General features: G+C 26.9%; 1 protein-coding gene and 1 long non-coding RNA gene across 2 annotated transcripts; one reads left to right on the forward strand and one right to left on the reverse strand.

The window, feature by feature from the left end:
- Nucleotides 1-287: 287 nt before the first annotated feature.
- On the forward strand, nt 288-3,394 carry LOC145068151 (protein FAR-RED IMPAIRED RESPONSE 1-like). The gene is made up of 3 exons (XM_079015129.1): nt 288-2,188; nt 2,270-2,467; nt 2,549-3,394. The coding sequence occupies exons 1-3, from the start codon at nt 2,147-2,149 to the stop codon at nt 3,392-3,394; spliced, it is 1,086 nt and encodes a 361-aa protein (XP_078871255.1). The 5' UTR covers nt 288-2,146.
- Nucleotides 3,395-11,515: 8,121 nt separating this feature from the next.
- Nucleotides 11,516-12,408, reverse strand: LOC145071397 (uncharacterized). The gene is made up of 4 exons (XR_013690434.1): nt 12,213-12,408; nt 12,011-12,063; nt 11,806-11,857; nt 11,516-11,727 (listed from the first exon to the last, which is right to left on the reverse strand). It is a non-coding gene; the product is annotated as an uncharacterized LOC145071397 (long non-coding RNA).
- Between the last annotated feature and the right edge of the window lie 1,961 nt (nt 12,409-14,369).

Raw genomic sequence — 14,369 nt, forward strand, 5'->3', positions numbered from 1 at the left:
AAAAAAAAAGAGAGAAAAAAACTACACAAACGAATAAAAAAATAAAAAAGTTCAACGAATTTATAGTAAAAACTACGATTTTTTCATAAAAAAATTTCAAAAAAAAGTTTTGTAATCTCTAAGTGTTTTTTTTATGCATTTTTATGATTTTTAGGGGTTTTTGTTTTCCAAATAACCATTTCAAAAAAAGTTCAACGAATATATATATATATATATATATATATATATATATATATATATATATATATATATATATATATATATATATATATATATATATGGGAAAATGGAATATACATTACAGTCCCATCTAAACTTAGGTACTAAACCTCTTGAAAATACATTGTTTTACTATATAAAGATTATGGTTAGTGGATTCACGATTAATACTTAAAGATGTAAATTCATGATCGACACAATAGGGTTTAGGGTTTAGGGTTTAGGGTTAGGGTTTAGTGTTTAGGATTTAGGGTTTAGATAAGGAAGCAAGAATATTGATTATATTTGCCCTTCGTGACCGTGGAAAAAGGTAATGTTCATTTGGGTGAAGTAATAAACGATAATGGAGGAAAGAAATTAATCAAATTTAAACAAAATTGTAAATGTTACTCTAAAGCATACACTAAAAAATTGTTGCTAGGTAAATAAAAAAAAATCAAAACAAATCATTCATTATTAAAAATAGACATTACGTTTAATTTTTGTATATCAAAATACAACATAAAAAAAGGAAGCATACCTCTTTTTTTAAACTGATCTACAATTTGTTTATCAAACAATGAACATATTTATATTGGTTTAATTTTGGAATCTTTTGCTAGTATTGATTTTGATGGTCTAGAAAATAGTGTTTCAATTAGGCTTTAGGCTATTTACTCACTAATAAAAAAAGGGTGCTCCTATATACACAGAATAAAATCGTGTAAGTTCGATTTTGAAACGTCGCATCATCTTCCGTCAGTTTTGAATAAGGATTTTCAATTTCCTTTGTATTTTTTTATTTTACTCCCTTCAACTTAGATGTAAGTTCAAAAATATACATTTTTTTTCTAATTTTTGTATTACACTCTAATTTTCTAATTTTTGTATTACACTCTAATAATTATTTTTTTTATCTTCCGTCACTTTTGAACGACGATTTTCATCTTCCGTCACTATTGATAAATATTAATAGAAAAAAACTAATTTATTAAATAAGAAATATAAACTATGAAACATTAACAAAAATAGAAGGGATAAAAATGAGAATTCGGTTTCAGATTCTTACGATTGATATGTGTACGGATAAAATGTATTGATATGTGTGCCGAATCATTTTATCAATAAAATATAATATTACAATTTTATACCTTCGGTTTACATTGTAGTTTTAGAAAAGACCCTAGATTTTATCAATTTAAATCTTAAACCCTTAAAACTTTATTAATTTTGAAAACTAACAAGTAGAAACATATTAATTATTCATAAAAGTTGTTTAATTAAAATGATCTCATGAATACATTTACAAAAAAAGTAATAATGAATATTATTAAATATTAATAGAAAAAAATTAATTTGTTAAATAAGAAATATAAATATGAAACATTAACAAAAATAGAAGGGATAAAAATGAAAATTTGGTTTCAGATTTTTACGATTGATATGTGTGCCGATAAAATGTATTGATATGTGTGCCGATAAAATGTATTAATATGTGTGCCGATAAAATAATCATTTTATCGATAAAATATAATATTACAATTTTATACCTTCGGTTTACATTGTAGTTTTAGAAAAGACCCTAGATTTTATCAATTTAAATCTTAAACCCTTAAAACTTTATTAATTTTGAAAACTAACAAGTAGAAACATATTAATTATTCATAAAAGTTGTTTGATTAAAATGATCTCATGAATACATTTACAAAAAAAAGTAATAATGGATATTATTAAATATTAATAGAAAAAAATTAATTTGTTAAATAAGAAATATAAACTATGAAACATTAACAAAAATAGAAGGGATAAAAATGAAAATTTGGTTACAATTTCTTTCTATATATAGAGGATTGATATTTCTTATATGGTACACTGAAAGCGACTTGCCGAAAGTAACTTTCCTTAAAAGCAAACATATGATATTTGTTAAAAATATAGATTTTATTAAATGACAAGTTGGAAAGAATGGATGAGTGACACATATTATGAGGTATTTATACTTAACCTTTCTTCTTCTTATTATTATTATTATTATTATTATTATATATGTTTTTCTCTTTGTTATGTTTAGAGAGATGATATTCATCCAATGGAGACAAATGAAGTAGATGAAAATAATAGCTTCAATGAAAGTAACTATTTTTTCGACGACACATCACCATTCGAAACGAATATTCATCCAATGGACACAAATGAAACAGATGAAAATGAAAGTTTGAACGAAAGTCGTTATTTCTTCGATGACACATCACCCTTCAAAACAAATAAGGTATAAATTCATTAGTATGTTGTTACTGTAATGTAAGCATCAAGTGGATTTGTCTGCTACTGATAATAATATAATTGTCAGGTGTTCAATTCTCATCAAGAATTGATGGATTGGGTGCAAAATATGGCAAATACTTTAGGTTATGTCGTCGTCATAAAAAATTCTAAACGTAACTTTAATGTTGTATTTCAATGTGACCGTGGAGGTACATACAAAAGTACACAAATCTCCAAAAAAAAAACAGGGACAAAAAAAATTAATTGTCCATTTAGCCTACAGGGTAAATATTCGTCAGTAGATAATTCTTGGAAGATAAAAATGATATGTGAATTTCATAACCATGAGCCGTCATTATATTTAGAAGGTCATCCTTGTCCACGACGACTAACTGAATATGAATGTCGAATAGTGGAAGATTTGTTGAAAAAAAATGTCAAACCAAAAGATATATTATCTGCACTAAAAAACCTAAATCCGAAAAATGTATCTACTCTCAAAACTATCTACAATGTAGACGAAAAACTTCGACGTAGGGAGAGAGAAGGTAAAACTCAAATGCAAGGTGTTATGGAATTTCTAGATCAAAATGGATATGTTTATTATAGTCGTGAAAATGTTTTGACAAATAAGTTAGAAGATTTATTCTTTGCTCATCCAAGATCATTAGAAATATGGCGTGCATTTCCACATGTCTTGTTAATGGATGCAACATATAAGACAAACAAGTACGGGATGCCTCTATTGGAGATTGTTGGTGTAACTCCAACAAATATGACATTTTCCATTGCATTTGTGTACATGCATGAAGAAAAACAGTCCAACTATGTTTGGGCTTTAGACTGTCTAAAATCGGTAATGGAAAATGCCCAAACATTGTGGATACATCATTCCATTACCGATTTTAGACAGTCTAAAGCCCAAACATAGTTGGACTGTTTTTCTTCATGCATGTACACAAATGCAATGGAAAATGTCATATTTGTTGGAGTTACACTAACAATCTCTAATAGAGGCATCCCGTACTTGTTTGTCTTATATGTTGCATCCATTAACAAGACATGTGGAAATGCATGCCATATTTCTAATGATCTTGGATGAGCAAAGAATAAATCTTCTAACTTATTTGTCAAAACATTTGCACGACTATAATAAACATATCCATTTTGATCTAGAAATTCCATAACACCTTGCATTTGAGTTTTACCTTCTCTCTCCCTACGTCGAAGTTTTTCGTCTGCATTGTAGATAGTTTTGAGAGTAGATACATTTTTCGGATTTAGGTTTTTTAGTGCAGATAATATATCTTTTGGTTTGACATTTTTTTTCAACAAATCTTCCACTATTCGACATTCATATTCAGTTAGTCGTCGTGGACAAGGATGACCTTCTAAATATAATGACGGCTCATGGTTATGAAATTCACATATCATTTTTATCTTCCAAGAATTATCTACTGACGAATATTTACCCTGTAGGCTAAATGGACAATTAATTTTTTTTTGTCCCTGTTTTTTTTTGGAGATTTGTGTACTTTTGTATGTACCTCCACGGTCACATTGAAATACAACATTAAAGTTACGTTTATAATTTTTTATGACGATGACATAACCTAAAGTATTTGCCATATTTTGCACCCAATCCATCAATTCTTGACGAAAATTGAACGCCTGACAATTATATTATTATCAGTAGCAGACAAATCCACTTGATGCTTACATTACAGTAACAACATACTAATGAATTTATACCTTATTTGTTTTGAAGGGTGATGTGTCATCGAAGAAATAACGACTTTCGTTCAAACTTTCATTTTCATCTGTTTCATTTGGGTCCATTGGATGAATATCCGTTTCGAATGGTGATGTGTCGTCGAAAAAATAGTTACTTTCATTGAAGCTTTTCATCTACTTCATTTGTCTCCATTGGATGAATATCATCTCTCTAAACATAACAAAGAGAAAAACATATATATAATAATAATAATAATAATAATAATAATAATAATAATAAGAAGAAGAAGAAGAAGAAGAAGAAAGGTTAAGTATAAATACCTCATAATATGTGTCACCCATCCATTCTTTCCAACTTGTCATTTAATAAAATCTATATTTTTAACAAATATCATATGTTTGCTTTTAAGGAAAGTTACTTTCAACTAGTCGCTTTCAGTGTACCATATAAGAAATACCAATCCTCTATATATAGAAAGAAATTGTAACCAAATTTTCATTTTTATCCCTTCTATTTTTGTTAATGTTTCATAGTTTATATTTCTTATTTAACAAATTAATTATTTTCTATTAATATTTAATAATATCCATTATTACTTTTTTTTGTAAATGTATTCATGAGATCATTTTAATCAAACAACTTTTATGAATAATTAATATGTTTCTACTTGTTAGTTTTCAAAATTAATAAAGTTTTAAGGGTTTAAGATTTAAATTGATAAAATCTAGGGTCTTTTCTAAAACTACAATGTAAACCGAAGGTATAAAATTGTAATATTATATTTTATCGATAAAATGATTATTTTATCGGCACACATATTAATACATTTTATCGGCACACATATCAATACATTTTATCGGCACACATATCAATCGTAAGAATCTGAAACCAAATTTTCATTTTTATCCCTTCTATTTTTGTTAATGTTTCATATTTAACATTAATTTTTTTCTATTAATATTTAATAATATTCATTATTACTTTTTTGTAAATGTATTCATGAGATCATTTTAATTAAACAACTTTTATGAATAATTAATATGTTTCTACTTGTTAGTTTTCAAAATTAATAAAGTTTTAAGGGTTTAAGATTTAAATTGATAAAATCTAAGATCTTTTCTAAAACTACAATGTAAACCGAAGGTATAAAATTGTAATATTATATTTTATCGATAAAATGATTCGGCCCACATATCAATACATTTTATCGGCACACATATTAATACATTTTATCGGCACACATATCAAATACATTTTATCCGTACACATATCAATCGTAAGAATCTGAAACCAAATTTTCATTTTTATCCCTTCTATTTTTGTTAATGTTTCATAGTTTATATTTCTTATTTAACAAATTAATTTTTTTCTATTAATATTTAAAAATATTTATCAATAGTGACGGAAGATGAAAACCCTCATTCAAAAGTGACGGAAGATAAAAAAAAAATTATTAGAGTGTAATACAAAAATTAGAAAATTAGAGTGTAATACAAAAATTAGAAAAAAAAAGTATATTTTTGAACTTACATCTAAGTTGAAGGGAATAAAATAAAAAAATACAAAGAAAATTGAAAATCCTTATTCAAAACTGACGGAAAATGATGGGACGTTTCAAAATCGAACTTACACGATTTTATTCATGTATATAGGAGCACCCTAAAAAAAACTCATATCAAAAGTACATTTTACGATAGCCTATATTATTTGTTTTTATTGTCTATTAAATAGTTTTTTTTGAGAGTCTATAAGAATTGTTTTTAAGACTATAAATTACTGTTTTTGTTTTGACATGCTTTTACCTAATATTCTACTTTTTTTTCACCGTCTAATAAACAATATTTTCGATAGTATGAAAAATACTATTTATAACAACCTATTTACCGGCTAATTTACTGTTTTTGACATCGGTTTTACCTACTACATTGCTGTTTTCACAGTCAACATTACTATTACTGACAACATTTGTACCTAATAAAATACTTTACAATCAGAAAAATACTTTTTTTTGACATGCCATAAATTTTTGTTTAAAATAAACGAAATACCTTTATTTTTTTTATTTTATTCGTTATTATAGATTCCTACTTTCACATAAACCCAGAAAATATGAAAAGTTCACCTTAACTTTTAAGATATGCATTAATTTTTTTTATTCTATTCTTTAATAAAGCATCCTACTTTCACATTAACACATTTCAAAAACATATAAATAAATTTAGAATGCTATGACAATAAAAAGTGGGAAAATATGATGTTATTATACAAAACTTGTATGATCGATGTTTACAATGCAATAAATAGAATCATAATTTCAATTTTTGGTTATATTATAATGAAATCAATTAAAATATGATGATGTTTCTTATTCCTTATAAGGAAAGGCAAGAAATATCATTGTACTTTAATGCCGACATAACCATGAATAACAACTTATTTTCGTAACAAAGAAAAACATATAAAGTAGGATCCATAATATAGAAATCTTTGAAAGTACGATGTTATTTCGTACTTTGTATTTTAAAAAAACTGGATATTAAAAGGTACTTTCATAAATTCTTTATCATTTAACCTTACTTTAACATACATACATACAATTACACACTTATGAACGGATTACATAATAGAAAAATATCATATTTCTACCCCTACTAATTTTGAAGGTTGTCAAAACACATCAAAAACTTGTACCTAACAAAAAAAAAAGGGTAAAATATAAGCCATCATAAAACAATCATGAATTGTATACATATTTGCATTGTACTTTAATTGTTGACTTTAGAAGTATCTTACTTTCATTTCAATGAGAAAAAAAATAGTGCATAATGAAAATTGGATCAAAGAAATTATGATGTTATTTCACGCTTTATATTTAAAATATATTACAAATCAACACTAAAAAAAAGGAATCAATGAAAGTTTGTAGTTACAAAGCACAATATAGCATTGTGTTTTACAAAGGAATAAATATGATAATTATATACTTATAAAGGAAACATTTTTCCTTTCACCACATTCATTTGAAACTCCCATAACTTTTCAATTTCTTTATAATAATGATTATAAATTGGTTAATAAGGTTAAATAAATATCAAACATAAAATGTAATCATATACTCCCTCCGTCCCAAATTGATAGTCCACTTTTGACTTTTGAAGTCATAACAATGAAAACACATTTAAAATACAATCCATTTATGTATTTTGCATCAAATATTATCTATCAAAAATAAAAAATATTTAAGGTCAAAGTTGAAGAAAAAATACTTCAAAAGTCAAATGTGAACTATCAATTTGGGACGGAGGTAGTATAAACTAAATTTCAATATTAAAAGAATATATTTTCTTCTACTTATAAAGTTATGTTTTTAACTTTTAACATATTATACTTAATTTATTAGGTATAATATGTTGTTGTATGTAAACCATTATCATTTTAAAGCTACAACTATTAAAAAATTTATATAAAATACTTAAATTGTTAATTTAAATATAACCTTACAAGATCAACTTAGATATAAATTTTAGTTCAAGTTAAACAACCCAAAGAATATTTTGTAAATAATTAAAGTGATAAATTGCAGTGTCTTTCTAATAATGATTATAAGTTGGTTAATAAGGTTAAATAAGTATAAAACCTAAAGTGTAATCATAAATAAACTAAATTTCAATATTAAAATAATATTTTTACTTCTACTTATAAAATTATGTCTTTATTTTTGAAGATATTATACTTAATCTATTAGATTTAATATGTTGTTGTATGTAAACCATTATCAGATTAAAGCTATAACTTTTGAATAATTTGGACAAAATACTTAAATTATAAATTTAAATATAACATTACATGGTTAACTTCAATATAAATTTCAATTCCACTTAAAAAACTTAAAGAATATTTTGTGAATAGTTAAAAGTGGTAAATTGTAGTGCTAAATACAAAAAACAAAATTGTAATATCAATTTAACTAAAATATCTCATAAAGATATTTTTATAATCATTAAAAGTTTTCAAATAAGTAGTTTAAAGTAATTTACAATAACAAAAGTTTAAAATAACTCTATATAAATGATTATATTGTTACCTTTAAAAAAAATGTTTGATGTTTTAAATAATTACAATGACAGAAATTAAAACGTTAAGAAAATAAATTTTAAAAAATTAATTAACAATAACAACAACTATAAATAGCATTAAATCATATATTATACTTAATTTTATTGATGAGTAACCCATGAGTAAAGGTCATTCAAAATATTGAGATTATGCAATTTTTATAGATGCATATATATTATCATATAATTCAAAATAATCATTATATTATATCAACTTAGTATACGAATTATTATATTAGATTTAACAACAAAATTATTGTTATATTTAAGAAGACATATATTTATAAAGATTTCAGATATATTTATTGATTCTCGCAACGCGCGGGCATTCGCCTAGTATATATTTAAATGAAAGCACAATGCAAGTTCTAAGGGTAAAAAAGTTTCATAAACAATTGATTTACTTATAAGTTTGAATTCTTTAATGATATTATATAAAAAAACCCTCAGCAAATATACGAAGAGTTTAGAAAAATACAAACTACCTTCAATAAGTATTTCTTTAACAATTAGTCATACCTTTTCATCAAATCTAAAAAAAAACATAAACTATGAGTTAATCATGAATATATATAACACAATGCAATTTTTAGGAGTAAAAAGTTTCATAAACATTTAATATTCTATTGAATCTATAACTTAAACTTTTCACCTCATAATCCATGTGAATGACTATGCTTATTGTTCATCATGTATATCATTTTTTTTTTAAATTAAAATAACCAATATTCAAAATGATAACTAAAAATAACAACAAATAATAAAATTAAATTGTTTTAATATGTTACGATTAGCAATAATTTAGACTAAAGCTTTTAAAAAAACAAAAAAGTGGTAAAAAAATAAGTTAGACTAAATTATGTCTATCTTTAAAATCCCATGATCTATATTCTATAATATGAACATAACAATAATTTGTATAAATTGTTCTGCAATCTTTGTTATAAAGCAAAGTTATAAAAATAAAAACCAAAAATAAATTAAAAAAAACTAAGAAAACATAATCGCTTCTTTTGGATATGAATTCCTCGTAGAAAAGCAAATCAATTTCTTTAACAACTTCACGAACCTGACATTAATTAACGTCCTCCTCTTCACTTCTCTACAAATCATTTATCGTTGGTATACATTTTTTGTTAGAAAATTAGAAGATAACAAAAAAAACTACAACATAAATTTTGATGAACAATGAAATAACAAAAATGTCAAAATATAAAAAAACATCAAAGATAAATATTCATGTTCCTAATTTATCTTTTGAAAAAAACACAAACGTAGTACTTAATGTTTCAATTAACATTTTGGAGATCTCAAATTTTGTAAACAAATTTTTTTACAGAATATTCATCTTCCAAATAAGCTATTTCATGTATATCTTCCAAAAACTTCAAAATATTGTACGTTATGATGTACATTACATATCTGAAATATAAACCTTCAAAAATAAAAGACATTAGATTTCCATGTCTAACATAAACTTCAAAAAACGATATATCTTCTCTTTAATGATATCATTTAAAAAAAACCTCACACAAATATATGAAGAGTTTAGGGGGCGTTTGGATAAACATGTTCTTAGCTTATTAACTTATTGTTTATGAGCTTATTGTGGTGAGAATAAACAGTTTTTTAAAAAGTGTTTGAATTAATTTATTTAGCTTATTCTTACCACAATAAGCAATAAGCAATAAACGTTCCCCATTGTTTATTAAAATCAGTTTATTTAGCTTATTCCTACCACAATAAGCTGATTTTTTAAGCTTCATATCCAAACACTTCAACTCAGCTTATTGTGGTGAGAATAAGCTAGATATGAGCAAACGGACCGAACCAGTAGGAACCGGCCCGACCCGGACCCGACCTGAGAACCGTCTTTGGCCAAAATCAAGAACCGAACCGGACCGACGGTTTTACTGGTTCTGGTTCTACAGATTCCGGGTCCGGTTTTTGCCGGGTTTTCGATTTTGGAACCGGTCTTATTTGACACGCTTTCTTGCGATGCTTGTAACTAATTCAATTTTTAACTAAATCAAACGTCTTTATAGTCTAAACTTAACTACAAAGCCTAAACTACGTGTAGGAAAAAGATTCAGGTAAAAAAAACTTAACTTGAGTGAGTTATGCACATTTGAACAACAAAGTTGGATTACGTTTAATTGTTGTAACATAAAAAAAATTCTGATTTGACACCCTTCCTTGCGGGGCTAGTAACTCATTCAATTTTTGACCAAATCAAACGTTTTTATAGTCTAAAACTTAACTACAAATCATAATCTACATGTAGGAAGAATATTCAGTTCAAATTAAGTTAAATTGAGTGAGTTATGCACATTTGAACAACAAAGTCAGATTACATTTAATTGCTAAAACATAAAAAAAAAATATAATTCAACACCCTTCATTGTGGGGCTTGTAACTCATTTAATTTTTAACCAAATCAAGCGTTTTTATAGTCTAAAGTTAACTACAAATTCTAATCTACATGTAGGAAAAAGATTCAGGTCAAAACAAGTTAAATTAAATGAGTTATGCACATTTGAACAACAAAGTCAGATTACATTTTATTGCTGAAACATAAAAAAAATTCTGATTTGATACCCTTCCTTGCGGGGCTTGTAACTCATTTAATGTTTAACCAAAATCAAGCGTTTTTATAGTCTAAACTTAAGTACAAATCATAATGTACATGTAGGAAAAAGATACACGTCAAAAAAAGTTAAATTGAGTGAGTTATGCAACTTTCAAAATTTGAGTTAGTTATCCGGTCTGGCTCCCGGTTTTGGGCCGGTTCCAACAACCGGTTCTTACCGGGTCTCGATTCCAAAAATTGATGAGATTATAGTACCGATCTCAGACCAACCGGTTCCATCGGTTTCCAGTTCTGGTTCCAGGACCGGTCCCGGCTGGTTCCCCGGTCCATATGCTCATCCCTAGAATAAACAATAAGCAATAAGCAGCCACTTTTTTCCCTATCCAAACACCCCCTTAGAAAAATTCAAACTAACTTCAATAAGTATTTCTTTAACAATTAATCACACACTTTAATCAGATCTTAAAAAAAGCCATAAACTATGAGTTAATCATGAATATATATATAGCATAAATGTTTAATTGAAGTTAAATAAACACCGATAATTATACCTAAATAACATAAAAGTTTGTTGATGCAAATCTGATATCATTCCTTCTTGATCTGCTTACATTTCATATAATACAATAGAAGAAATAATCACAAAATCAGAATTTTTGTGTAAATACAAACTTGTAAGGGTCGTGATAGAAAAAGAAAATGCTGAAATGGTTCGTTCAACAAAAAAATGCAACATAAATATAACTTGCCAATATTCTAAAACACCAAATAAAATCAGAGGTTTGTTAAACATCCGTGGGATACTTCGTTCCATTTTTTTAGACCTGAAAAAAACGTGTTCATTCAACATTCTTGAGAAGAAAACCCATAAAATAAACCAAGTTAGGAAAAAAAAAACGAACTTTTGTCTTGTTGTTCCTCACAATCTTTGAAAACTTCAAGTTTGCATGAGCCCTAGCACATGAAATCGAAAACAACACCAAAATAAGTTAAAACAGGACAACACGTAAGGGATTTTGGCAAGATTTTTGTGGCTAATGGCGTTTGTTCATCATTCTCGAGAAGAAAACTAAAAAATCAAACCAAGCTAGAAAAAAAAAAACGAACCTTTCTCTCATTTGTACCACAAGATCTTCTAAAACCTCAAGATTGTATGAGCCCTAACACATGGAATCGAAAACAACACCAAAAACGGTTAAAACAGGACAAAAGGTAGGGGATTTTGAAGAGATTTTGGTGGCTAATGGCGTTCGTTCAACATTTTGGAGAACAAAACTCAAAAACCAAACTAAGTTATAAAAAAACGAACCTTTTTATTATTTGTACCGCACAATCTTCGAAAACTTCAAGTTGTATGAGCCCTAGCACATGAAATCGAAACAAACAATTAAAATAAGTTAAAACAAGACAAAAGGTAGGGGATTTTGGCGAGGTTTTTGTGGTTAATGGGGTTCCAAGTAGGTAACTCGGTGGGTGTAGCAACGGTGGTGACGATGGGTAAGGGTTTTGAGCGAGATTTAGGTGGTGAATGGTATACGAGAGGAGGAGGAGAGTTCTTTGTCTAATTCACGATTACAATATGAGGGGATTTTTGGACGTGGATATTTGCTGATGGGGAGTGTAACAGCGGAAAGAGAAAGAAAGAAAGATTAGATTGTAAATTAAGGCATGATGGATAGACGGATCTATGTATTTGCTTTTCTCGATCGTGATTGGTTCAAACAATTTCACATGGATCGGCAACATCATATCCATTCAATTTACATCCAAAGGTCCATAATTGGTTTCCTTGATTTTTAAAATAAATGTCTTAAATTATAGAGGGCCCACAAAGATAAACCCTATATATATATATATATATATATATATATATATATATATATATATATATATATGGGAAAAGTGAATATACCCTTAACGGTATATAAGCTTAGCTACCCAAACACACCATAATACGTCGTTTTGTTTGACATATTCATTATAATGTTCTTAAACTTTAACCCTTAACTTGATTTACTTTCAAGATTTTCAAATTTTCACTATTATATTCCTCTTACATCACATTTTTTTTGCCGAACACCTACTAGCCTATATATAGTATAGTTGAAAATGAAAATTATGTAAAAGCAAGATAAATGTGAAATTTATAATTTTTTTTTAAGTAAATCAAGTTAGAAGTTAAATTATAAGAACAATGGACAATTACAATGTATATATGATACAAAAACAACATAATATGGTGAGTTTGGGTACCTAAGCTTATATACCCGCATGAGTATATTCACTTTTCTATATATATATATATATATATATATATATATATATATATATATATATATATAATGGGAAAATACTCCAAATAATAATAATATCTCAAAAACAATGGATAACTTTATTCGAAATAAACGAGCAATTTCACTATGCGAAAATTTATATGCTAACAAGGTATTAAATGGACAACCAAGGGCAACTGACAAGCACATTTATGTTTATTATCATTTTAAAAGTTAAGTCATCTTCGTTTCAATACTAGCAATTATCAAAACACACACACACAAAGATGACAAAGTAGACTCAACATAATTGACAACCAACTACAACAAAGATCTGCTTCCATCACTTAACATCGTTTCAAAGCTCAAAGTGATTTTGCTACTCAGCCCTGACCTTTTCCTTACATCCTTTGCTATACCTTCTTGCCATTTTCTTTGCCTTCTTTCTCAGTCATCTTCCTCAAGAAGAAGGAAAACAGGAAGATGAAGTTGATAAATATATGCATTATAGTGTCGTATGTTTTCACTATTGCCGGAGCTAATCAACCGGAAAAAGTTAGTGTGTGTGCTTTTATATGTTTTTTTTTTTTTTTTTTTTTTTTTTTTTTTTTTTTTTTGCTTTAATGTTCTAAACCTATAGTTTGCATGTTGCAGTCTTACATGGGGTTACTGGAAACAGCTGAACATCCTAATAGTGAGATGAATATGATTTTAGGAGTTATTGACTCTGGAATCTGGCCAAAGTTACCATGTTTCACAGACAAAGGTCTTGGACCTATACCTGAAAAATGGAATGGTCAATGCAAAGGTGGAGAGGGTTTTACGTGCAATAGGAAATTTCCAAGACTAATATTTTTAATTTGTCCATCATAAAACTAATATATAGTAAATTACATGTTTGGTCATGGAGGTTATGTGATTATAACACCTTTAGTCCAAAGTTGGTGTTTGTTGCAAGTTTAGTCAATTGAAACTAAATTAGCATGTTTGGTCTTCCATCTTCAGTCTGTTTACCATTTCTCGTTAACATCTGTCATGTGATGTGCACATTAGGGTAAAACTGTCACTTTACATGGCCCGTTTTGGTATTTGATATAAAACAGTTTAAAAGTAAAATGCTGTACAAAATTTGTTCATGTCGATTATAGCATTCTACTTTAAAATTAGAATGTTATAATATAGTTGTTCATTTA

The sequence above is a fragment of the Lactuca serriola genome, chromosome 8 (assembly GCF_051521515.1).
Source record: "Lactuca serriola cultivar US96UC23 chromosome 8, Lser_US96UC23_V15, whole genome shotgun sequence".
Lineage (NCBI taxonomy): Eukaryota > Viridiplantae > Streptophyta > Magnoliopsida > Asterales > Asteraceae > Lactuca > Lactuca serriola.